A 27978-nucleotide genomic window follows, 5' to 3' on the forward strand; every position below is an offset into this window, starting at 1 on the left:
CCCCGCATCAGGCTCCCTGCTCCATGGAAGGCCTGCTTCTCCCTCTCCCACTCCCCCCTGCTTGTGTTCCCTCTCTCACCATGTCTCTGTCAAATAAATAAATAAAATCTTAAAAAAAAAAAAAGTCAGGGAGAGAAGGCAGCTGACAAACCCAGATCTCATCCCCTGTACTTGGTTTGCTCAGGCAGCCCTGTCTCTCCGCCCCAGCAGAAGATGGGTGATTTACTGACGAGAGGGTCAAACAGGTGTCTCTTGGTTGGGGACACCAGTTCAACTGAAAGTTAGGGTTCTGTTCTTAGCTGGGGAGGGCAAATTGGAACATTCCTCTATGGAGAAATCTGGCCAGCCTAAGAAAAAGGTCCCCAAGGGGAGAAGATCCCCCAATGAAACAGTGCAGCTGGCTCACTATCCAAGGAGGCCCAGAAGCACAGAGTTTCCAGTCCCTCTGCCACACACAGCAGACAGGCAGGCAAGGCCAACCAACCTCTGAGGAGAGCCTCCAAGTGAAAGACACCAAACTATAGAGGAAACAATACAGAAGGAATGCATATGGAACAGTTCAACAAAACCATGCCATTAACATACTCAAAGTGAGAGACAATACTGTATCCATAAAACAAGAATGGGATGCTATTAAAAAGGAACATAATACAGACACCAGTAACCCCCCCCACCCAAAGAAAAATCTCCACTAGAAATGCAACATGATGGCAAAAATGAAAACCTGTTAAAAGATGTGGTGGTGCAAGTAGAAACTTCCTTAAAGTAAAAGAGACAAAGAGATGAAGAACTGGAGACAAAATATTGAAGATCAGTCCAAGAGCTCCAATTTCCAGTAACAGTTCTAGAAAGAGACTAGTTAAATGGAAGAGAAAAAAAAAAATCTAGTCTTTTCTTTCCCTAAACCAAGATGCATGAGTTCCTACAATGAAAAGATTTGCTGAGTGGCCAGCACAATGTATCAAAAGATACTCAAAATTTCCAGAAGAACAAAAACAGGTTTCCTTCAAAGAACCAGAATTATGGCATCAGCAATGTTGAAAGCTCATAAAAATGGAGTAAGATCTTCAAAATTGTAAGGGAAAGTTATTTTTAACTAGTAATTCTAAATCCAGCTAAATCTATCATGTGTGAGGGTCAAATAAAGGCCTTTTCAGACATGCAAGCAAGGAACCAAAAACTTTTATCTCCGGTGTTCCTTTTCTGCAGAAGTTATTAAGGAAGGCAGTACATTACTTAAATGAGAAAATAAACCAAAACAGGAAACCAAAAAACAAAGGATCTAACATGAGAGAGAGAGAGAGGCAGAAAAGCGCGACAGACACGAGGGAGAAATCTACTGATTCTCCCATGCTGATGGTGAAGGGAAAACCCAAGAGGACAGCCGGGAAGGTAGGCAGCAGGCCCTGCCAGCACTAAGCCAGAGAGGTGAAGTCAGGGGCTCCGGGAGAAGAGATTCCAAAATCACTCTGGCAGAATGATAGATCTACAACTGAGGGGAAATCAGGAAAGAGATCCATCCTGCTAAGGGCTTTTTTTTTAAATGTAAATCTACAACCACTTTGGCAAACAATTTGGCCATTTCTTAAGAAGTGAAACATAAATTTACAATATGACCCAGAAATCCCACCCCTATATATTTGTCCAAGATAAATGAAAGCATATGTCCCCTTCAAAACTCACGATGTTCACAGCAGCTTTACTCACAAAGTGGAAGTAAATCAAATGCTCATCAAAGTGGAAGGGTAAACAAAATGTGGCATTACCCATAGAATGGAAAATCTGGTGTGGAAAGGAAAAAACTACTGACTCAGGCTGCAAATGGATGAACCTCAAAGACATGATGTCAAGTGGAAGAAGCCAGACACAAAAGAAGGCATATGGTATGATTCACTTTATAGGAAATGTCCAGAAAAGCAAGTATATAAGACACAGAAAATAGATTAGAGGTTGCCTGGGACTGGGGGAGGGAACAAGGAGTGACTACAAATAGACATGGGGATCTTTTGGGGGCAACGGAAATGTTCTAAAGTTGCAGAACTCTATAAATAATTTCACAAAAATCACAGACTTGTACATTTTTTTAAAAGTGATGAATTTTATGGTACATAAATTGTATCTCAATAAAGGTGTTAAAAAACTGAAAGTCTTAACATAAGACAGATGTTTTCTTTAAAGTACATATAGGGTTTTTTTTAAAGGTAAAACAAAAAGAAAACTACATGGATGGACCTGAAAATATTATGCCAATTGAGAGAAGCCAGACAGGAAATACTGCACATTTGTATGACTCCATTTCTATAAAATGTGAAGAGTCAAATCTACAGAGACAGAAAGTAGGTAAGTGGTTGCCAGGGGCTAAGACTTAAGAGAAAATGGGAGAGTGCCTGCTGATGGGTACAGTGTTTTATTTTGGGGTGACAAAAAAAATTCTACAGTTGGGGTGATGGTTCTGAAAATATTCTAAAAACCACCAAAAACCCATAATTTAACAAGCAAATTCTACGGTATGTGAATTGTATCTCAATAAAGTTATTGAAACAAAAAGATGATGATGACAATGTTCAATTCTGGGGTAAAGACAAAATGTTTCTGGGGTGCCTGGGTGGCTCAGTCGTTGAGCGTCTGCCTTAGGCTCAGGTCATGATCCCAGGGTCCTGGGATCGAGCCCAAAGTCGGGCTCCCTGCTCAGCGGGGAGTCTGTTTCTATCTCTCCCTCTGCCTGCCACTTCCCCTGCTTGTGCTCACTCTCTCTCTCTCAAATAAATAAATAAAATCTTTTTAAAAATTAAAAATAAAAAAAATAAAAGAACTCTTACAGGGGGAGGATGGCTGGGTGGCTCAGTTGGTTGAGCATCCAACTCTTGATTTCAGCTCAGCTCATGATCTCAGGGTCGTGAAATCAAGCCCTGCATCAGGCTCTGCGCTCAGCGTGGAGTCTGCTTGTCCCTCTCCTTGTGCTCCTTCCCCTGCTTGTGCGGGCTCTCTCTTTCTCTCTCACTCTCAAATAAATAAATAAAATCTTTAAAAAAAAAAAAGTAACTCTTACTGGGCCTCCTGGGTGGCTCAGTTTGTAGAGCATGCAGCTCCTTTTTAAAATTTCTTGAGAGAGAGAACGCACACACACAAGCAGGGACAGGGAGACAGAGAGGGAGAATATTAAGTAGGCTCCACACCCAGCATGGAGGCCAACACGGGGCTCGATTTCACGACTCCCAAAGATCACGACCTGAGCCAAAATCAAGAGTCATACAATTAGCAAACTGAGCCACCCAGGCACCCTGAGAGCATGCAGCTCTTGATCTCAGGGTTGTGAATTTGAGCCCCACATTGCTTGTAGAGATTACTTAAAAATAAAACCATGGGGCACCTGGGTGGCTCGGTTGAGTGTCTGCCTTCCGCTCAGGTCATGATCCCAGGGTCCTGGGATGGAGCTCTGAACTGGGCTCCCTACTCAGTGGGGAGTCTGCTTCTCCTTCTCCCACCATCCCTCCCCCCTGCTTGTGCACACTCTTGTACTCTCTCTCTCAAATAAATACAATCTTTTTAAAAAGTGGGGGGGCACACCTGGGTGGCTCAGTCAGTTGGGCATCAGACTCTTGATTTCTACTGGGGTGGTGATCTCAGGGTCATGAGATCAAGTGCCGCCTCAGGTTCTGAACTCAGCACAAAGTCTGCTTGGGATTCTCTCTCCTTCTGCCTCCGCCCCTGCTCCTCCTCCTGCTCTCCTTCTCTCTCAAAAAAAAAAAAAAAAAAAAAAAACTTAAAAAAAAAAAAAGGAACTTTTATTAATCAGATATTGGATTTTCTGGACTAATTTTTCAATGGGTAAGAGCTCCTTCTTGCTCAACTGTTCCTTTTCACAGCGTTCTGTTCATGTTCAGAAAATAGATCATCTGTGTATGTGTATATACGTACATATTTTTCATTGTGGCAAAACACATATAAAATTTTAACCATTTTTAAGGACATGGATCCTGCTTTCAATTCTTCTGAGCATATATGCAGAAGTGGAATTACTGGATCCTACCGTAATTCTATTTTTAATTTTTTGAGGAACCACAATATTGTTTTCCAGTGACGCACCATTTCACATTCCCACCAATTGTGCAAAAGCATTCCAACTTCTCCACGTCCCACCATCATCTGCACATCCCCACCGCATCCCCACTAGCACTTGTTTTGATAGCAGCCATCCTAATGCATGTGAGGTGGTGTCTCGTGGTGGTTTTGATTTGCACTTTCCTAAAGAACAGTGATATTGAGTACATTTTCACGTGCTTGTTGGCCATTTATATGTCTTCTCTGAGAAATGCGAAGTCCTTTACCCATTTTTTTTTTTAAGATTTTTATTTGTGAGAGAGAGAGAGAGAGAGAGCGAGCACGAGCAGGGGAGAGCGGCAGGCAGAGGGAGAAGTAGGCTCCCCGCTGAACAAAGAGCCTGATGCGGGGCTCGATCCCAGGACCCTGGGATCATGACCTGAGCCGAAGGCAGACGCTTAACCTACTGAGCCACCCAGGTGTCCCTCTTTTGCCCACTTTTTAATCAGATTTTTTTTTGTTGAGTTGTAGGAGTTTTTTTAATATATTCTGATTATTAGCCCTTCATCAGATATGATTTGCAAATATTTTTTGGCAATCCATAGACTGCCTTTTCACTCTGTTGAATGTTTTAACACAGTTTTAAATTTTGATGTAGCTCACTTTATCTGTATTTTTCCTTTGTTGTCGGTCACGGGTACCACATGTAAGAAATCATTACCAAGCCCATGTCATGAAGCTTTTTTCCTATGTTTTCTTCTGAGTTTTATAGTTTTGTCTCTTATACTTAGGTCTTTGACCCATGTTGGATTAATTTTTGTACACTAAGCAAAGGTTCTTTTGCATGTGGCTGTCCACTTACCCCAGCACCATTTATTGAAAATACTGTTCTTCCCCCCACCCACTGAACCATACCCTTGTGGAAAGTAATTTGACCGTGTATATGAAGGTTTATTTCTGGGTTCTCTATTACAGCCTAATAATAAAATATAGTTGTGAGCCCTCCACCCCAACCCCCACCCTACTTCAGAACCCAAACATCAGCTGTAGGGTTGTTCCTCCCGGTCTTATTCCTCTGTCTCCTCACCAGGGAGGAACCAGGAGCCCAAATTTTGTGTATCACCATTTTGCCATTTTTGTTTATCACACCTGTATGTACCTGTACATAAGACAATGGTCACTTTTGCTTGTCTTTATTGTGTTGTACTTTTTGGCAATTTGCCTTTGTCACCTACATGCTGTCCTTAAGATCCATTAATGTTGCTGCAAGGACCTACTATTCACTCACCGTTGTTGGCCCATAATACGCCATCATGTGAACACAGACATTTGGGTTGTTTCCAAGATATTTATTAGTATGAAGAGTGCTGTAAGAATTTCTCTAGAGCTCCCCCAAATGGAAATCCTGGATCACAGAATATGAGAATGTTCAACTCTACAAGTTAATGCCAGTTTTCCAAAGCAGGTGCATCAATTTATCCCCCTCACCAGCAGCAGATTAAGACTTCCAAGTCACTCACATCCTCTCCAACACTGGTTTTGTTGATACATTAATTTTTGCCAACAGACATCTTAATTTTTGCCAATCTAAATAACTGTAAAGTGGAATCTCACTGCAGCCTTGGAATTCTAATGAGGTTGAGTATCTTTTTATCTGTTTAACCACTTTTTTTTTTTTTTAGATTTTACTTATTTATTTGACAGAGAGAGACACAGCGAGAGAGGGAACACAAGCAGGGGGAGTGGGAGAGGGAGAAGCAGGACTCCCGCTGAGCAGGGAGCCCGATGCGGGGCTCAATCCCAGGACCCTGGGATCATGACCTGAGCCGAAGGCAGACGCTTAATGACAGAGCCACCCAGGCGCCCCCTAACCACTGTTCTTATTAATTCTTCTGTGACATGCCTGAGTGTCTTTTGTCCATATGTAGGAGTTCTTTATATGTGCTGTACTATAATCCTTTAAGTACTACACATATTGCAAATTTATTCACACTCTGTGGCTTGTCTGTTCACATTCTTTACAGGTACCTTTTGAAAAAGGGAAGATTTTTTTTTTTTTTTTTTAAGATTTTATTGATTCGAGAGACAGAGAGCAGGGGGAGGGGCAGAGGGAGAAGGAGAAGCAGACACCCCGCTGAGCAGATCTGAATTTTAATCTAGTAAAACAGGTCATTTTTATTTTAGAGTTGATTATTTTTGTGACTTTAAAAAAACCCTTTCCAGGGCACGTGGGTGGCTCGGTCAGTTAAGCATCTGCCTTCGGCTCAGGTCATGATCCTGGGGTCCTGGGATCGAGCCCCGCGTTGGGCTCCCTGCTCAGTGGGAAGACTGCTTCTCCCTCTCCCTCGGCACCTTTGCTCCTGCTTGCTCTCTCACTCTCTCAAATAAATCTTAAAAAAAAAAAACAAAAAAACCTCTCCTACCAAGGTCATAAAGGTATTCTCCTAGACTGTGTTCTAGAAGTTTTTCTTCAATTAACCTGAAACTGATTTTTCTGTACATTGTGTATACATTCTTTCCCAACTGTCACAGCGCTAGGATTGAGGCACCTATCCTCTGCCCGGTGATATGTAATTCTACCTGTGCCATATATCGTTTCTCAGGTCTGTTTTTGGCAGCTCTTCTGTTGCACGGGCCAATCTGTGCTTCCCTGAGCCAACAATAATGTAGCCTTGACAAGGGTAAGGCAACTGCTCACACCTTACTCTTCTTCAGTGTCCTACAATATTAGGACTTTATTCTTCTACACATTTTAAAACTGACTCGTCACATTTCCCAAAAGCCCCTTTGGAGATGCACTGACTCCACAGATCAATATAAGGCCGCTTCACCATGCTGAGTCTTCCTAGCCAAGAATATCTTGTCTCTATTTATTCAAAGCTTTTTAAATGTCTCTTAATAAAGTTGTACATTTTTCTCCATTAAAAAATTTTATCCCTCTTATGTTAGTTCCCATTTACATCAAAGATGGTTTGGTCAGAAGAACAGAAACCATGGTAGGTATTTCAAAAATAAAGGAGTTTAATACAGGGCATTAGGTACTTTCAGAACAATTGAAGAGGCTGGAGTGTGTGCAAAAGTGAGCCACCTCCAGCCTTCCATTCCTCCTCCGCAGCTGCAGTCCAGAGTGAGGAAGACGTCCACAGGACAGGATACCGCAGAAAACCTCTGCCAATCACAGCTGCCCTGCAGCCCTGTGACGGCTGGCCAGAGGAGGCTACGGAGGCCGCTGTACTCACTCACCTTGGTCTAAGCCCATGCACCCTCACACCACTGCCAGAGGAAGGAGGAGTCCAGCTCCCTTCTACCTTCCAAACTGCATGGGAAGGATCTCCTGGGCTAAGTGATAGCCCAAGCCTGCTGGCAGTGGGGTCTGAATAAGAAAGCTCCAGCCTTCCAGCCCTGGAAATGCAGGCAATATATTAGATGCCCAGACTCTATCTAGCACACCACCCATTTCCTATCTTCCAAAAACATGCTGGAATTACTGGTCTGCTGTTCCATCGTTTCCCATTTTATATCTTTTATATCTTCTATACTCTTTTACTATGGCTTTATATCTTCTATACTCTTTTACTATCATTTTAGCAGGCTTTCAGAAGGACAATGAAATAATCTCGTATGGTCCTTCCAGACGTCCTGAAGCCCATGTTCAAAAACCTGACCAAGCATGTCCAGGGCTTCCCATAGGTTTATTTAAACTCTCCCCATATACAGGAAGGCCACAGCAAAGGTAGTTATCAGCTAACTCCCTGTCCACACTCCCCTCCCCACTAACGAAGATTTTTCTTTTTTCTTTATTGGTAGGGGAGAGTGTTAATGAGGATTTAACATATTCATGATGTTTTTAAAAAATTAATTTAAAAAAATGAAAATATGACAAAATTTCAGCAATTACTGATGATTGGGGAAGTGAGAAACAAGTACTATACTTATTCCTTGTATATTTTCATAACTTACAGAGATCAAAGCTTATCACCACCTGGATCATGGCATGGCACTACATCACGGTACCGACACGGTACCAGACACAAGCGGAGGCCAGAAGTGAGCCAGGAGGTCTAACAGCGCCTTAGCCCTCCCACCCCTCTTCAAACACTCCTTGGTCCTATCAGGGCTCCGTGAGTTTCCACACACTGCCATGATCATTGTGCCCTCAGTGTCTAGGGCCCGGAGTACACTATCCACTCAGAACTCCAGGCTCCTGTTGGATAGACTTTATTTCTCTGTTTGGGGAGAAAATATGGCAACCTTTGTAGCCTCAATTCAACACCTGTGCTGAGCGACTTGTGACCTCCTGTGCCAGGCCATGTGGCCCAGAAGAGAAATAAAATCTAGTTCCTGCCTTTATCAAGTCCACAGTGGATGGAGAGATAAACAAGATGAACTAGAGTGCCTACCATCGTTTTCAGTACCTATACAACAGAACAGTTATTACGCACAACCTTAAAAGCTAAGCCAAAAGGCACTTTGAGATCAGCAAATAAGTCATCCTTCTACTTGAAAGCCAGCCAAGAATCGTTTGGTTCTTTGTTCAGAATATTCTCTAGGAGGCTGGATATGAAGTCTCATCCCATAAGGCAGACCCAGGGAAGCTCCCAGTCACAACCACTGGTCCTCAACAGCTGACAGAACATGAAGCATCAGCATCCCAAGCACGGGGTAGTTCATGCTCTCCAGGCTGTGACCTAAGGAAGGAGCAGGTGGGCTTCCAGACACAGGGCTGTCCCAGAAGCTTCTGCCCCAGCTGCCACCATTCAAACTCATTTGGAAAGGCAAGCACCTCAACCAGAGACATGCATAATCCAATGAACAAGCTCAAGGGATAATTGGGATCCCCTCTAAAGGCCATCTTTTCAGGCAGTCTGACCAGACCACCTCTGCTTCTTATTTTGGAACCCCCTTCAAAGAACTGTCCCAAGCTCAAATGTCACCTTGTATTTGATACCCTACCTGATCCCCATGGTTGAAGGTAACTGGTTTTTCTTCAGTACCTGACCCACAGGAATTACAACATTCTTTCCATTTACCGAATGTTAAAAAGGACCTCCATCCTAGGCCAGGTCACACTTAGGAAGAGGACAGGTCTCCTGCTTTCAGGGAGCTCATAGTCTGGAAGGAGAGATCAAGCATGGGCACAGGTAATGGTGAGAAATACTGGTGGTTCTAGATGCTGTCAGAGAGAGAGAAGAGGTGCTGGCAGAAGCCAGCCTCCATCCGAGAGCCCAGAGATATCTACTTGTTGTGGTACCATCTGAGCCAAGCCTTGAAGGACAGGTAAGATCTGCCCACATGAAAACAGAACAAGAGGATCCCAGGAAAAAAAGAAAGGCATGAATGAAGCCATGTGGCTAGGAAATTCATCATGGGGTGGGCACAGGAAACAGGCCAGTGGAGCCACTAAAGTGAAAATAGCAATACATCAGGTTGGTAAAGTAGAACCAAACCAGAATGTCAAGAAATTTAAATGCCAGGCTGAAGAGTTATTAGGTCCGAGGTTCTCAAGATAGAATAAAAACACCTTCTTCTTAGGGGCTTTATTGGTGCTACCTGGGTCTTAAACAAATTAGTGTGTGTATCACACACATATGTACGGGCAAACGCAAGATACTACATCTTCCATCCTAACCCAAAAGAACCAGGGATGCAGCAAACACCATTACTCATGAGGTGTATTATACTCCCTGAGGGTGCTGGGGCAGAAACCAAATGGAGAACCAACAGTTTAGACTTTCTGTTGCATCTGCATAGATCTTTAGGAGTCCATGCATTGTCAGGAGAAAACCCCCAAATGAAAAATTACTAGGGACTGAGTGAGCAGGATGAGTTGGCAGAGCCAAAGCCAGTCTAATGACCCTCAACAGGACTCTAAGCAGGTCTCAAAAAGCACCTACCTCCAAAGCCAGGCGAGAGGGCACCACATTTCAGGGGTGCTGCTCTCAGGGCTGGCAGTGCCAACCAAAACGTGGCATCCTGGGCACCCCTCTTGCCTCACCCCGGCCCTGACCCTGCGACCTTGCAAATTCTGGGATCTGCCTGCGTTGGGCATCTATTTTTAAAGAGAGAGAGATGGAGAGAAGGGAGGGGCCAGCTCAATATAAGCGTCCAGTAAGTGGATCCAGCACAGGCTGCAGTGGACGCCATCCCCCCCTCCCGGAAGCACAATCACGCAGCTGTGATGGAGCAGCGGGGCCCCGGGCAGCTGCCTGCCCAACACACTCACCTGGACAGTCGGCTTCGTCGCTCTCATCCTCACAAGTCACCCAGCCGTCACACTGCCAGGGGAGGGGGATGCACTGGATGGCGCCGCTGCGACAGGCAAACTGCCCGGGGTTGCACCGCAGCTCTGTGGAACCAAAGGGCAAGAGGCCGTTGAGGAAGCGGCAGCAGCAAAGGGGACCTGGGACAGCCAGGCCTGCCGCCGCCCAGGGCCCAGGAGTGTGGCCCAACACAGGCAGCCTGCCCATAGCCCGCCTCCTCAGGGGCCTGCATGTGGGCCCCAAGGAGGAGCCAAGAGCTGTGCCCACAACACGAGTCCCCAGGGCAATGCACCCCCAAGACATCAGTCTTTTTGTGCCATCTCAAACACACACCTGACACGCTTCTGCTCTGAGTTGGGCTCTGCACTAGACTACAGCGGTCACAAGAGGGCACAACTCCCACCTCAGGAGGGATTCTGGGTCAACAAGACACACACACACAAACACACACACACACACATATTTCTGACAAAGAGCAAATCAGGAGGGCGCACTATAGGAGTGCTCAAACAGCATGAAGGAAGGAGAAACTGCCTACACTTGAGGGGCTCTGGAATCCTTCTGAAAGAAGGTGGGATGTAAACAGGGTTCCCAAGGCAGGTGGATGGTTTCAATACACACATATAATGTAACAGGAAGGGAGAAAACATTCCAGAAAAAGTAAAGCTTACGGAATTATCACAGGGCAGGAAAACATGCCAAGCAGATGGTATGTGACAGACGGGGAATCACTGGAGGTAAGATCAGAAATATAAAGATCAGACTATGGAGGCTCTGAGGGTAAGATAATTCTGACCTTTACTGGGAATGTTATAGGAAGCCAGAGGTTATTTAGTCAGTAAGTAACATGATGAGATCTGTGTTTTAAGCAAGGTAGAACTGGCAATGGTTTCTGGAAGCAATGGTCATAGCGGAATGACACAAAAATATCAAATAACCCAGTAAAGTAAGGACCTGAATTGAGGCAGGGGTCGGCAAATTATAGCCTTCGGGTCTCAACTCCTGCCCTTCCCACTTGTTTTTTAAATAAAGTTTTATTGGAACACAGCCACAAATATGTATCAGCTGCAGATGCTTTTGAGCTACAACAGCAGAGTTGAGACTGATGACCAAGAGAGACTAAAGGACCTGCACAGGCAAAAGTATTTACTCTGGTTCTTCAAACCAGACTTGTGAAGTGAGGTGACAGCTGCTACACGGGCAAACATGGAACCAAGGAAAAGCACTGAGGTGTGAGGGATGAAGTCGTGCACACTAACCTGGTAACACAGGAAGAAGAAACAAACAGAGCTCTCTTACTATGGTCCTGCTCCCTCTGTGGTCTTCCTTATTCTGGAATCATTCCACTGAAATCCAGAAAGAAAAAGGAACTATTCCCACCCCTGAGTCCTGTCCCATCACTGGCCTAAGTAACCAGAGCCAATCATCACTCTAACCAAGGTAGATGAGCCCACCAAATCAGGTAGGACATAGAAGCTAGGCCTGAGCCCTCCCCTCACCACCACCCCGGGACGGCCACACAGGACATTGTGTACCATAGTGTCAGTACCTTCATGAGAGAGCCTCTTCAGAGTGCTCTGCAAGGAGAGACAACCCACATCCCCCCCCAAGGGTCAGGCATATGTCCGAGAGTCTTCCACTCTGAGGTAGGGAAGGGAAGAAGGGCCAGGGAAAGGAATCATGAATCCAGTGTTCACTCTTCTCTACCTGCCACTACACACCGTGGTAAATCAATCAATCTAACCATAAGGAAAACCTTTGTTAAATATATGACACGGACAAAAGAGTCACAATGCTGTATATTTTATAAAGGCTTCCAGCCAAGATGGAGTTATAGGGATAGATTTAACTGCCCACCTGAAACAACTGGGAGAAAAAAAAGGGGGACAAAATATTAGAAAACACCAGTTCTCCAGACACTGACATCAAGCAACAAAGAATAGTGATCCGTAAGTCAGGGAGCATGTGAGGTGAGCCTTACTGCCTCAAGAACATTGCCAGCCTACAAAGCAAGGAGGACTCCAGGGGGTGCAAAAGACTCTTGGAGGTAAGTGGATACAGCTAAAAACTGGGGGAAACCAAGGCAGGGAGCACTCACAGGACAGCTCCCAGGAGTTCTGGAGAAGAGAGAGCGGCACAAAAGTAAGACTCCAGAGATCTAGAGAGGAACCCCTCAGGGAATGAAGCAGAGTACTGATCAGTGTGTGGTGTGAGGAAACTACCCCAGGCAACCCTAAAGGATAACTGGGAAACAATAATTGAAGTTTAGCAGGACCACAAACAGTGCCTGTTCTCAGGAGCCAGTCTGGAAAAGCTCATAACTTGTGGGGCACTGAGTCAAGTACTCAGAAGAGTCCTGCCTTGTTAGTAGAGAAAAATAAACTCCAGACTAAACGCAGCCTAACAACAATTAAAAGCAACAGCTGAAAGGTTCAAACTGTTTCCAAGTCACATCCTAGAACAAACCTCAAGAATATTTATAGGAATGCAAAAATACGCAGTAACCAAAAAAGGCAAAATTCACCACGTCTGGCACGCAATAAAAAAATTACGAGACATGCAAAGAAACAGGAAATTAGGACCAAAATGAAAAAAATTCAATCAAAACTGGCTCAGAAAAGGTACAAATGATAGAGTAGACAAGGACATTAAAGTTAAAACTGTGTCACAAATGCTCAAGAAGCTAGAGGAAGGGGTGCCTGGGTGGCTCAGTCATTAGGCGTCTGCCCTTGGCTCAGCTCATGATCCCGGGGTCCTGGAATCGAGCCCCATGTCAGGCTCCCTGCTCGGCAGGAAGCCTGTTTCTCCCTCTCACACTCTCCCTGCTTGTGCTCCCCCTCTGGCTGTGTGTCTCTCTCTGTCAAATAAATAAATAAAATCTTAAAAAAAAAAAAAAGAAGAAGCTAGAGGAAAAATCAAACATGTTCAGTAGATACAGAAGATTTTAAGAAAGAAGCAAATCCACTGCCTAGAGATGAAAACTGCAAGGCATAGGACGAACAGATTCAGTTTCACAGAGGAAAAGATGAATACTTGAAGACAACAGAAACTCTAAAACACTGGGAAAAAAGGGCTAGAAAACAAAGAACTGTGAGCTATGTAATACACAGACTTGGGAGGCAGGGAGACAGACAAAATATGTGAAAAAACAATGACAAAAACATTTCCCAATCTGATGAAAACCCACAGACCCAAGCCACTCAGTGAACCCCAAACATAACAGAAAGAAAACTGCTCCAAAGCACATCATGATCAAATTGCTTAAAACCAGTGATAAAGAGAAAATCTTAAGAGTAGCCAGAGAAAAAACGTATTCTGCAGAGGAAAACAAACAAACATGACAGCAGATTTCTCGTTAGAAACGATACAAGCTGGAAGATGGTGGAGCAACATTTTTAAATTCTGAAAACAAAAAAAGTAGTCAACCTAGAATTTTTTAAAGCAAAAACATGTATCCTATATTGCAGAAGTAGAACTTTGACAACACCAGCACAAAAGCTGGGAAGGGAGGAGCAGAAGCACACCATTTCAAAACTTTAAGGCAGTCTGTCATGTGAAGGTCAACTGCAGGATATCCAAGATGAATACCACAAAGCCAGCACAAGAGTTTTAACAAATAACCCAACGAAGATGACAAAATGGAATAAAAACACTCAATCCAAAAGGTAGAAAGAAAGAGAAAAGGAAACAGATGGTACAAATAGAAAACAAATGACAAAATGGCAAATTTTAATTAATTTTGCCTTATCAACAAACAGATGAGGTGATCTAAACACCCCAGTTAAAAAGCAGAATTTGTCACACAGGTTAAAAAACAAGACCCAGTTACATATTGTCTAAAAGAAACCCACTTTAGGGTCGCCTGGGTGGCTCAGTTGTTAAGTGTCTGCCTTCGGCTCAGGTCATGATGCCAGGGTCCTGGGATTAAGCCCCATATCGGGCTCCCTGCTCCGCGGGAAGCCTGCTTCTCCCTCTCCCACTCTCCCTGCTTGTGTTCCCTCTCTCGCTGTGTCTCTCTCTGTCAAATAAATAAAACCTTAAAAAAAAAAAAAAAAAAAAACCCACTTTATATAAGGACACACATAGGTAAAAATAAAAGAATGGAAAAAGATATACCATGCTAAAAAGAAAGCTGGAGTAGCTAAATTAATATTACACAAAGTAGACTTCAGAGCAAATATTACCAGGAATAAAGGTCATTTAATAATGACAAAAGACAAAATAATCCTAAAATGTTTATGTATCTAAAGCAGATTTAAAATAAAATAGCAGATAGCAGGAAAAACTATCATAGACAAATTCACAACTAATTTCCATCCCCTCTCTCAATAACTGAGAAGCAGACAAGAAATCAGCAAAGATACAGACAACCTGAACAACACCAACTGACATTTCCAGAACTCTCCAGCCAACAACAGCAGAATACACATTCTTTTCATAAGTGTATATAACATTTACCATAATAGATAATATTATGGGCCATAGGCGAACAAATTGCCAATAAATATATGATTCAAAGCATACAGAGTATGTTGTTTGCCTACAAAAGAATTAAATTAAAAATCAATGGCAGAAAGATATCTGGAAAATCCCCGACTATATGGAAACAACTGACACACTTCCAAATAGCCTACAGGTCAAAGAAGAAATGAAAAGGGAAATTAGAAAGCATTTTAAATTGATGAAAATTTGTGAGATGCAACTAAAACAGTTCCCAGAGGCAAATGTAATGCATTAAACTCCTGTTATCAGAAAAGGTCTTGAATCAGTAATCTCAGCTTCTTCTTTAAGAAATTAGAAAAGCAAAGCAAATGAAACCCAAAGCAAACAGCAGAAAAGAAAAAATGAAGATCGGAGTGGAAATATACAAAACAATATTAGAGAAAATAATGAAAACAAAAGCTGTTTTTCTAGAAGATTAAGAACATTAATAAACCTCTAGTCAGACTAGTCAGGAAACAAATTAAGAACACAAAATAGCACCGTCAGAAGAGAGATGTCATCACTAGGATTTCAGAGATATTAAAAAGGATAATAAAGAATGGGAGAATAATAAGACAATAGTACGAACAACTTTATATCAGTAAGTTTGACAATTTAGATAAAATTAATTCCCTGAAAGGCACAAACTACCAAAGCTCACTCAAAAAGGCAGCCCAGACACCTGCGTAACTTTATAGCTATGTAAGAAACTGAATTTTTAGTTGAAACATAAGAAAACTCAAGACCCAGATGGCTTCACTGGAAAATTCTACCACATTTAAGGAAGAAATAAGACCAATTCTTTTTTTCTTAAGATCTTATTTATTTGAGAGAGAGAGAGAGAGAGAGCAGGGTAAGGAGCAGAGGAGGAGAGAATCCCAGGCAGATCCCATAAGCTGAGTGTGGAGCCTGTAGCGGGGCTCGATTCCACGACCCCAAAACCGCAACCTGAGCTGAAACCAAGAGTCGGACACTCAATCAACTGCACAACCCAGGGGCCCCAAAATAAGACCAATTCTATACAAACTGTTCCAGAAATTAAAATATTTAAAATTACCTTAACAACAGCATCAAAAAATAGGAAATACTTAGGGATAAATCTAATGACAGATGACAAGTCCTATACATTGAAAATTACAGAATATTGCTAAGAGAAATTTTTTAAAGACCTAAACCCATGGGGACATAATGAAGTGTTCATGGATCGATAGACCCAACGTCGTTAAGACACCAATTCTAGGGGCACCGGGGTGGCTCAGTTGGTTGAGTGACTCTTGGTTTCAGTTCAGGTCATGATCTCAGGGTCCTGGAATCGAGGCCCACATCGGGCTCCCCACTCAGTGGGGAGTCTGCTTGAGGATGTTCTCTCTCCCTCTCCCCCTCCCCCTGCTCATGCTCTCTTGCTCTAAAATAAATAAATAAATCTTAAAAAAAAATACCAATTCTACCCACATCCATCTACAGATTCAATGCAATCCCAATCAATATTCCAGCAGGCCTTTTTGTAGAATTGACAAACTGACTCTAAAATTCAAATGAAAATGCAAAGGACTTAAAATACCCAAAACAACTTTGGAAAGGAAGAACAAAGTTGGAGGACTTACACTATTTGACTTCAAGAATTACTGTAAAGGTACAGTAATCAAGATAGTGTGCCATAAGCATCAAAGACAAGCATCAAGATCAACTGAACCAGAATAGAGTCTAGAAATAGGCCCACATATGTGGTGGTGATTTACAACCAAGGTACAAAGGCAATTCCCTGGAGAAAGAACAGTCCTTTCAACAAATGGTCCTGGGACAACTGTGGATATCCATCAAAAAATAAAGAAGAAAGAATTTTGATCCATTCCTTATACCAAAATCTAACTCAAAATAGATCGTAGACCTAAAATTATAAAACTTAAAAGAAAACACAGGAGAAAATCTTTGTGACATTGGGCTAGACAAAGATTTCTTAGATATGAATAGCCAAAGTACGATCCATAAAAGAAAAAGTTGATAAACTGGACTTCATCAAAATTGAGAACTTTTCTTCTTCAAAGACACTGTGAAGAAAATGAAAAGACAACTCACATACTACAAGAAAACATTTGTAAATCAAATATCTGATAAAAGGCTTGTACCCAAAATATATAAAGCACCCTCAGATTTCAATAATAATAAAACAACCCACGTAATTTTAAAGTGGCAAAATATTTTAAAGGACATTTAACCAAAGAAGATACACAGATGGCACATAAGCACATAAAAGATACTCAACATTAGTCATTAAGGAAATGCAAATTAAAACCAAAATGAGATACCATTACATACTTATTAGGATGGCTAAAATTAAAAAGAATGGTGATACCAAGCATTGGCAAGTATGTGAAGTAATTGGAACCCTGCTACATTGCTAGTGGGAATGTAAAACTGTACACCTACTTTGGAAAACAATTTGACAGTTTGTAGAAAGCTGAATGTACACCCATTAGATGACCCAGTCATTCCACTTCCAGGTGTTTGCCCAAAAAGAAATGAAAGTTACATGTCCATAAAAAGAGTAATTTTATTTGTAACAGCCAAAAGCTAGAAACCCAAATATCCAAAATAAGTGAATGGATAAGCAAATCGCAATATAGTGGACTATTGACTCAGCAATGAAAAGGAATGAGCTGGGCACCTGGGTGGCTCAGTCAGTTAAACATCTGCCTTCAGCTCAGGTCATGATCCCGGGGTCCTGAGATCCAGTCCCACATGGGCTCCCTGCTCAGCGGGGAGTCTGCTTCTCCCTCTACCCCCCACCCCCCCCCCCCCCCTCATGCTCCCTCCCCCCCACCAAAAAAAAAAAAAAAGGAGTGAGCTGTTGATACATGCAGAAACATGTTTTTTTTTTAAAGCGGCCACCTACAGAGTTTTTGCCAAAACCTGTCCTAGACTGTAAGCGTAAGGATAAATCTTTATCCTCCACCCCATACCCAACACCCTGCACAGAGGGGCACTCACTAAATGTCAGATGAACCAAACTGCTCAAAGATCTTCCTCTATTCTTTAAGTCTATAACAAAGTGTCACCAGTCCTCTGATAGCCCCAGGGAAGGTTCTCTCCCTTCCTGACTCACCTGTAGTGCAGGAACTCTTCTGACAGCAATCCAATGTGTGAGTCACTGGTAAAATACATGTGAATCACTCATTCAAAAAATATCTACCAAGTGCCATTTTGTGCCAGGCAACTCTCCGGTCCGGGGCCAGCATGGTAAACAAAGCAGGTAGACCCAGGACATGACAGAGCTTACCTCACGTGGCGGGGAGTGACACATAGTCAGTTGCTTGGTAGGTCAGCCAGCAATTCTGATGGGTCTCATTGGCATAACTCAAGCTGCAAATCAACTTTCCTTTTCCTCTTCTTCCTCAAGATCCTCTCAAGTCCCTTTGTAAAGCGTCCGGCACGATTTCTGCCACATCTAAAGTTGTTCAGAAACAGTCACCCCCTCTGCCCACTACTGGCTTTGCCAAGGGCCTGCCCCAAACCTCTTGTGATGCCTATCTCCTGGCCAGCAAATGGGAGACACAGGCAGGCCCTTCCTAGCCAAGGGATCGTTGACACTTTTCTTTTTTTTTTTTTTTATTAAAGATTTTATTTATTTATTCATGACAGAGAGAGAGAGAGAGAGGCAGAGGGAGAAGCAGGCTCCCAAGGAGCAGGGAGCCCGATGTGGGACTTGATCCCAGGACCCCGGGACCACGACCTGAGCCGAAGGCAGACATTTAACCATCTGAGCCACCCAGGTGCCCCCGTTGACACTTTTCAAAATAGGCCATGCCCTAACTATATAAGTGCAAGGCCACAAAACCAAAATGAGAACTTCTTCTCACTAAGCAGTTCTCAAATGTTTTCATTCCCAAACCCCTTTATGTGCTTGACATTTCTGAGGACCCCAAAGATCTTCGGTTTATGTGGGTTGTATCAACCAACATGTACTGTATTAGAAATTAAAACCGAGAAATTTTGTAAACACCAGGTTCCCAAACATACACTCAAAAGGTTAAAACACATACGACCCAGCAATTCCACTCCTAGCTCTATGTTCTGTCCAAAAGGGGTGAAGGCAGGGACTCAGACAGACGCCTGTGTGCTGGTGCTCACAGCAGCATTACTCACAATCACCAAGAGGTGGAAACAACCCAAGCATTCACCAACAGATAAATGAACAAACATGTGGTGTATCTATTCAATGGAATATTATCAGGTCATAAACAGGAAGGAAATTCTGATGCGGGCTACAAGAAGGATGGACCTTGAGGACATTCTGCTCAGTGAAAGAAGCCAGACACAAAAGGACAAATACTGTACAATTCCACTTACATGAGGTGCCCTAGAGGAGTCAAATTCAGACGCAGAAAGGAACGCAGAGATTACCAGGGGCTGGGGGGAGGGGGAATGGAGCGTTGTTATCTAATGGGGATAGAGTTTCAGTTTGGGAAGATGAGAAGAATTGTGGAGAGGGGACTGTGGGGACGGTGGCACGGCAGTGTCAATGTACACTTAAAAATGGTTGAAGTGGTAAATTTTATGTTATGTGGATTTTACCACAGCTTTTAAAAAAACCCTTTAAAAAAGAGAGAGACAGAGAGGGAGAGAGAATACCAAGCACACAGCCCATTAGCCATCAATCACCTGTCAAGTGGCCTCTGGCAATGCCACTGAGCACTGGTGAGAGAATGAGAGACAGAGGCTAACGACCCTTGCTTTTATTATGAAAATGGTTTTGACCTCACAGAGCCCCCAGAGACAAGCAACATTTGGGAATTAAGAGGATTCGGGCCCTAGAAATTTAGAAGCCTCTGCAATACAGATTCTTTCTCTGGATTCAATTTCTTCTTTGTCAGCAAGCCTTGGCCTCATTTTAAATTATGTAAGCTGAGCTGTCTCAAATTACTGTGTGAAATTTAGTATGTGGCCTTAATTGTTTGGAATTGATTTCTCCTAACATCTGCCCACAGAGAAATAGAGGAAGACAGGGAACAGCGGAAGTACACATGTCCACAGCCACAAAGCTCAGGAAATCGAAAATCTCCAGCCAGGAAATGCAAGAGAGAATTGCATCCCTATCTCCTCCCACTGCCCCTAGCTGGCTCTGATGGTCTGCACAGAGCAGAGGTGCATCTTCAGACACAGCCCTCCATGCCTTGCTGGGGTGCCCACCCGGGGACCAGGAGGCCCCAGTCTCCCAGCAGACCCGCTCCCAGCTGAGCAGTGCAGCCTCTGTCAGACCGCTCAGACATTCTTCCCTGGAAAGAACAACAGCTGTTTCCCAGAGGGGCTGTCCCCTGGGTCTCATTTCACCCCCTCCCCACCAAGGCAGGACCGGAACAGGGATATTTATCTGGCACCACACTAACACACTAGCAGCAGAAGGGAGAGAGGATCTGAAAATAAGGCTCTGCTGTGTGACAGGACAGGTCTAGGAAAACGGTTCCCATGGGATGCTGGCACATGAGCACCATGTCAGGAACCTGGTGTTCCCTGGCTGGAACTTGGGACAGGAATGTTGCTCTGGACACCTTTAGGAGGGGACAGAGATCACTGTTGACCACACAGATCACTAAAATACAAAACACAGGGCATACCTGCCCAGAGGGCCTTCTGAAGTAGAGTTACCTGTGTCCTCAGGTAAGAGGATAAGGATAAGGGGCTTGAACAGGCACGTGCACCACCAGAGACCACAGGGAAGGCCATAGGCCAAGGGTGCCGCCTGGACAAGTGCCACCAAAGCAGGAAAGGAGCTCTCTGCTTGGCTGGGGCTCAGCAGGAAATCAAACCAGAAGGCACTGGGGGGCAAGCTGGTTTCATGGGATATGCTATGGCTGCAAGACTGGATCCTGCAGGCAGTGGAGACCTTCAGCAGAACACCGATCGGCAGCAGGACAGAGAATGGTTCTGGGAGGGCAGAACTAGGAGATGGGGACAGCATTACCAGGCATTCGGAACATTTCCCAGAAGATCACTCTAGAATAAACTGTGATTAAATTATAAACTCGTTGCCTTCTCTACAGTGCTCTAAATGCCATTTGTCCTATCATGAGGTGAAGGGCCACTTCCATCCGGCCTTCTCCCAAAGACCCCTCCACTCAGGTTCTTGGGACCCCTGGCTCAGCAGTCCCTATGGTTACCCCTACAATCCCATTAGCCCTCTCTCAGGGAGCTATCACTTCATGGCACCAGTGAGATTGCCTGTAACCACCCTGCTTCCTGGCACAGCGTGGTGGCTCTTGGTTGCTGAACGGTTTCACGTATTCTGCCCTTTGGAACGATTTTGTGAGGCCCTCTGAAGAGGGAAATGCTCTCCAAGGGACCCACCTAGAGAAAGGGAAGATGTGAGCAGGGAGCTGGGGCCAGGGGCTTCTGCACAGCACAGCCTGCCATGGGGTTCAGCAGCGAAGCCCAGGGAAGGCTGCTGTTAATGGGAGGCCTGGGCACTCCTCCACTCTGGCAGGCATCAGGGTTACAGCAGGAAGGACAGAGTATCTGAATGTCACACTGCAAGGAGCTCAGAGACCAGCTGGCCCCATGATTCTCACACACGAGGGCCTAGCATCCAAGAGGGAGTGGGACATGTGTGGCTCATGAAGACTACAGTATGGAAGTTTTACTAGTAAAATTTAAATCAGGAAGGCCAGAGACTACTGTATTTATCAGAAAACCCATCTAGTCCAGTCAGCTCATTTCACAAAAGGGCTGACCTGCCTGCTCCATTCCTATGGCAAGCCGACAGCAGCAGAACAGGAACCAGAAGGCAGGCTCTGGCTCTTTTGGCCAGATCTCTATCCCAAAACCAGCTCAGCTAAGTGGGAATCAGGACTCAGGTCAGGAATCACAGCCACCCCCAACAGGATGCCCTGCATTCTGATTTGGGGCGTGGCTAACCCATCCTTCCTCAGAGGGCTGTGTCCAAACTTTCCCATTCTGACCCATTTTCTCTTTGTTAGGACAAAAAACACAGGACTTATGAAACGCAGTGCCTCTGTGGAGGTCAGCACTACAAACCCCCAGGGACAAGGAGTGTCTGACTGCTGGATAGGGACCTGCAGGGCCAGGCATGTACCAAAATACTGTGGTTTTGAAATACAGCCAAAAATCTTTGCTATGCCTTCTCAAATGCCAGTTGCTCCCAAGTCACTGTGACCACCAAACCCATTTCCAAATAGCCCTGGGGCAGGAGGAGAATCACTGAGAATCACCCTCAGTCAGCCCTCCACATGGGAAGAGAGACTCATCTGACTGCTGAGTCTGAGCGAGGACACCCCCTGTTCCCTGTCACCCACCTGCCTGATAGGGACAAGCAGGTGACCCAGCTCTGCTGTGACAGCTGACTGGGCGAGTGGGGGCGCACTGGGGAAGCCACTTTCTCCTATCAGTCAAGGCGTCACAAGGCTGATGCTAGAGACCACCACACCAGAATAAATTGACAAGGCCCAAACTTCAGTATTTATTTTTTTAAGTCACAAGCATTTTCTACATCCAGAAGATGAGGTGACCATCACTTACTGTATCTTCTATCCTCAGACACTGCCCAACTGGGACACTGGCTCATCTGCCTTACCTTGTCCCCCAGCTTCTCCTTAAGCAGATGTTTGGGGAAGAAGGCCCTGCTTAAAGTTAGTTATCTTAGCAGAGGAGGGGGAGGCCCAAAGGAAAAGGATGACTGGACAAGATGAAAGGGGAAAGAGAGGCAGGTTCGCCAAGCATCTCTATTAAATGAATGACACTTTGAAGAAAAGAACAGCAACCCACAATCAGTCTATATTTTATGGCGGGTGGGGTGGGGGAGAGTTCAAATGTGGGAATAAGACCAGGGCAAGAGGGTGGGGTAGACCTGGCGTAATAGCTATCTCGCATCTGATGTAACATCCATTGGCTGTTTCATCCATCACTCACACCATATTTTGATGTCAGCCATAGTACAGTGTAACCAGTTCATTCCAAGAGAAACAGCTGGAGCAAGATCAGATTCTTGTATGTCCATTTTGCATGTGCCAGGCAATGTATCAAATGCCTCTAACACATTATTATATTTAAATCCTTAGGACAAACCTGTTAGCACAGTCTTGTACCTCCTGCAGCTCAGGCACTGTGCTAGATGAAAGCAAGAAGAGCAGAATGATAAATACACGGTCTTTGCCTTCACAGAGCTCAAAGTCTAGTAAGGAAGCAGACAATCTTCACTACCTTGGGGCAGCAAAGAGTTCTTAGAGAAACACAGAGTGTAAACGTAAAAACTGATAAACTTCAAAATTTAAAACTTCTTTGATCAAAAGTGTGGTAAAGATACATAGATCAATGGAACAGAATACAGAACCCAGAAAATGACCCACATAAATGTGACCAATTGATTTCTGATAAAGGTGCAAAGACAATTCAATGGAAAAAAGAAGCCCTCAGCGAGTAGTGGTGGAACAACTAGACATACACATATCAAAACTGAACCTCGGGGCGCCTGGGTGGCTCAGTCGTTAGGCGTCTGCCTTCAGCTCCGTCATGATCCCAGGGTCCTGGGATCGAGCCCCGCATCGGGCTCCCTGCTCAGCGGGAAGCCTGCTTCTCCCTCTCCCACTCTCCCTGCTTGTGTTCCCTCTCTCACTGTGTCTCTGTCAAATAAATTAAAAAAACAAAAAACTGAACCTCGATCCACACTTCACACTGGATATAGAATTCACTCAAAACAGACCAAAGACTTACATGTAAAATCTAACTCTATAAAACTTCTGGCAGAAAAGAAATAAAATCTTTGTGAACCTGGGTTAGGCAAAGTGCTTACACACATCTCTAAAAGCAAGATCTATAAAACAATGTTATAAACTTAAATTCATCAAAAGACCAGTGGTTACCAGGTGGAAACCTCAAGGTAGGGAGAGGGGCTGACTACAAAATGGCAGCATGAGGGAATTTTGGGGTGATGGAACTGTGCTCTTCATCTTCAGTGTGGGATTGGTTACATGACCCTACACATTTGTCAAAGCTCAAAGGATATACCAAAAAGGAATTTGCATATTAAAAATTAAAACAGATACTTTTCTTTTTTTTAAGATTTTTATTTATTTATTTGACAGAGAGACACAGCCAGAGAGGGAACACAAGCAGGGGGAGCGGGAGAGGGAAAAGCAGGCTTCCCGTGGAGCAGAGAGCCAGATGCAGGGCTCGATCCCAGGACCCCGGGATCATGACCTGAGCCGAAGGCAGACACCTAACAACTGAGCCTCCCAGGCGCCCCTAAAACAGATACTTTTTAAAAGTACAGTTAAGCAAGAATAAAAATAAACAACAATATAAAAGAAAAAAGCACAGTTAAGCAAATGAATGGGTAAGTCACTAAGAGAAAACACTTGTAACACATATCTCTTATCTGGAATATACAAAGAACTCCTACAATTCAATAAAAAATATAAATAATAAAAAAGCAAACAACTTCATAAAAAATGGGCAAAGGATCTGAACAGACATTTCTCAAAAGAAGATATATGAATGGCTAACAAGGACATGAAAAAGTGTTCAGCATATCACTCACAGGAAAAGGCAATTAAAACCACATGCGGTACGATTACACAAGAGAAAGGCTAAACTTTAAAAGTCTGACAACATAAAATGTTGGTGAGATTGTGGAGCAACTGGAACTCTTATACAATATTGATGGGAATGTAAAATAGCACAACCACTCCGCAATTAAGCAAGAAAAAGAAATAAAAGACATCCAAATTGGAAAGGAAAAAGTAAAATTACCTCTGTTTGCAGAAGACATGATTTTATATGTCACATCTGAAGATTCCACCAAAAAAAAAAAAATTGTTAGAATAAATTCAGCAGAGCCATAGGACATAAAAATCAACAGACAAAAATCAGTTGTATTTCTATACAATGGCAATGAACAACTTGAAAAGGAAATTAAGAAAACAATTCTACTTACAAGAGCATCAAAAAGAACAAAATACATAGGAATAAATTTAACCCAAGGAGATGATATACCAGTATACCAAAAACTACAAAACATTGCTAAAATTAAAGAGGACACAAATAATGGAAAGGCATCTGATGTTCACGGAATGGAAGACTTAAGATGTCAATATGAACCAAGCAATCTACAGATTCAATGCAATCCTTATCAAAATGCCAATGACTTTTTTTTTTGCCAAAATAGAAAAATCTATCCTAAAATTAATATGGAATCTCAAATGACCCAGAATAGCCAAAACAATCTTGAGGAAGAAAAACAAAGCTGGAGGCCTCACACTTCCTTATTTCAAAACATACTATAACACTGCAGTAATCAAAACAGCGTGCTACTGGCAACAACACAGATATATAGGCCAATGAAACAGAATAGAGAGCCTTGAAATAAACTCTCACGTACATGGTCAAATGATTTTTGACGAGGGTTCTGAGACCATTCAATGAGGACAGGACAATGTTTTCAACAAATAATGCTAGGAAAATAACCACATACAAAAGAATGAAGTTGGACTCTTACCCAACACCATATACAAAAATTAAGTCAAAATGGATCAAGGATTTATAAACATAAGACCTAAAACAATAAAATCCTTAGAAGAAAATACAAGACAACAGTGGATTTAGAAGTGATTTCTTGGATATGATAACAAAAGCACAGGGAACAAAAGCAAGAGGAGACAAAAGAACTACATCAAACTTAAAGAAATAAAGTGAAAAGGCAACCTACAGAACGAAAAAAAAATTACAAACATGTATCTGATAAAGGATTAGTATCCAGCATATATAAAGAACTCCTACAATTTAACAACAAAAATACAAATAATCCAATTTAAAAATGGGCAAAGGCGGGGCACCTAGGTGGTGCAGCTGGTTAAGTGTCTGACTCTTGGTTCCCGCTCAGGTCATGCTCTCAGGGTTGTGAGATCAAGTCCCGTGTCGGGACTCCACACTCAGCACAGAGTCTGCTTAAGTTTCTCTCTCCGTCTGCCCCTCCCCCACACCACACATGCATGCATGTACACTCTTTCTCTCAAATAAATAAAAATTTAAAAAATAAAAAAAAATGGGCAAAGGACGTGAGTTAGACATTTCTCCAAAGAAAATATACGAATGGCCAACAAGAATATGACAAGATGTTCAACATCACTAATCATTAGAGAAATGCAAATCGTAACAAGATATTACTACATACCCTTTAGGATGGCCACTATAAAAAAAAAATAGAAAATAACAAGTGTTGACAAGAATACAGAGAAATTGGAACCTTTGTGCACTACCGGTAGGATTGTAAAATGGTGCAGTCACCATGGAAAACAGTATGGAGGTTCCACAATAAATTAAAAATAGAATTACCATATGATCCAGCAATCCCAATTCTGGATATGTATACAAAAGAACTGAAAATGGGATCTTAAAGAGATATTTGCACACCCATGTTAATCACAGCATTATTTACAATAGACAAGAGGCAGAAGCAATCTAAATGACTCACAGATGAATGGATAAAGAAAATGTGGTATAGTCATACAATTGAATATTATTCAAACTTAAGAAGGAAATTCTCTCATGCTACAACATGGATGAACCTTGAAGACATTATGCTAAGTGAAATAAACCAATTACAAAAAGACAAATACTGCATGATTCCACTTATATGAGGCTTCTAAAGTAGTCAAACTCTTAGAAAATGGAATGCCAGGAGCAGGGGGAAGGAGGAAAAAGGAAGTTGTTGTTCAGTGGGTTAGTGAGTTCCAGTTCTGCAAGATGAAAAAGTTCAAGATCTGTTGCCCAACAGGGTGCATTTCGTTAACAGTACTGTACACTTAAAAACGGTTAAGATGGTATATTTTATATTACGTTCTTTACCACAAATTTAAGTTTCAAGAAATAAACAACCTAAACCTTGTTTCCCTGGATCCACTTAACAATCCTCTGAGGTCAGTTTTATTATCCCCACTTAGAGAAAACAAGATGAGGTCTCCTCATATCCCTCCCGGGCCTGGTTTCCAATATGTAAAATGAGGTGACAGTGGGCTGTACCTAATTCTCACAAGCACAGACAAGACACGGAGGGATTTTAAAGCTTAACACCGAATAAACTTCTGCAAAACAAGAGGCTTATAAGTCTGAGGCACTCTAAAAGGAGACTGACACTAAGGCCCAGTCATCAGAAGATTTGCCCCAGCTTCTCCCTCAGGTTAGCTCAGTAGGGGCAAAGCTCTGACACCTGCATGAACCCCCATAGAAGCTCACAAAAGCACACAGCTTTTCATTAGTGGGCCTCTTTAAAGAATACTAAAGATTACAATGGCAGCTGAAAGTTTCATTCATACACTTACTTCAGAACCAAAATCAAGAGTAGGTTTCAACACATCAAAAACTCTATCCAAAAAGTAGGGTTATTGTTAGGGTTCACTAAGCTACTGCACACCTAGTGCTTAGCAGAGTGCATGATACTCAGAAATGGCAGGGGGTGGGGGAAGGGGGTGACGGAGGTAAGCAGAAGGATGGTGGTGATGATGATGATGACAACAACACTAACAGCAGCCAAGAACCAAGGCCAAAAGTACAGGACCAGGCCAGCAGGGGATGCTTCTGGCATCCGGCAAGCCGAGTGTGAGGGTGCCTGAAGGACATTTGTGAGGACACAGCCGTGGGCACGTGAGATAGGGGGTTAGCGCCGTGACACCGGTGGCCAAGGCTATGGGAAGAAGACAAGAAAAGTGTGTGGGCAAGGAAGTTCAAGTTGAAAAGTCAGGAGCAAAAATACGAGAGGGAGCAGAGGGCCAAAGAGCTAAGGGTAACGAAGTACCTACGGAAGCTGTGCAATATCAGAGCGTGAGCTCTAGCTTGCCCAGGTTACACATATTGGCTCCACCACTTACAAGTTGTGTGACTTTGGGCAAGTCATTATTCTTCCAAGCTGCTTCTTCATCTGTAAAATAAGGTTGATATGAGTACCTGCTTTCTATAAAAAGAGCATCACACCTCACACTGCAATTATAAAGGAGAAACACACAACAGCGATCAGATAGAATTTTATAACATTGTTTTATTGTGTGTCCTAATCATTTTGGGGGTTACTTTCTGGTTTTTAAAAGTATTACCATTTTTACATTTAGTTATATGAAATCTTTTAAATACCTTGTTCTGATCATTAACTTTTATTAATGCTTCTTAAGAGATAATATAGCTACATGGTTCAAAA

At 43.2% G+C, this 27978-nt stretch overlaps 1 protein-coding gene across 6 annotated transcripts in view; it reads right to left on the bottom strand.

Annotated features, from left to right (window-relative positions):
* DGCR2 (DiGeorge syndrome critical region gene 2) overlaps positions 1 to 27978 on the bottom strand; it is a 90772-nt gene that overhangs the window by 51487 nt on the left and 11307 nt on the right. For 4 of the 6 annotated variants that reach the window (XM_044920864.1, XM_044920862.1, XM_044920863.1 and 1 more), the window contains exon 2: positions 10265 to 10387. The exons of the other annotated variants lie outside the window; for them this stretch is intronic. In XM_044920864.1, the coding sequence (XP_044776799.1) occupies positions 10265 to 10387 (123 nt within the window). The remainder of the gene's footprint in view (positions 1 to 10264; positions 10388 to 27978) is intronic. 6 annotated transcript variants of the gene reach the window in all.

Source organism: Neomonachus schauinslandi, chromosome 14, assembly GCF_002201575.2.
Source record: "Neomonachus schauinslandi chromosome 14, ASM220157v2, whole genome shotgun sequence".
NCBI lineage: Eukaryota > Metazoa > Chordata > Mammalia > Carnivora > Phocidae > Neomonachus > Neomonachus schauinslandi.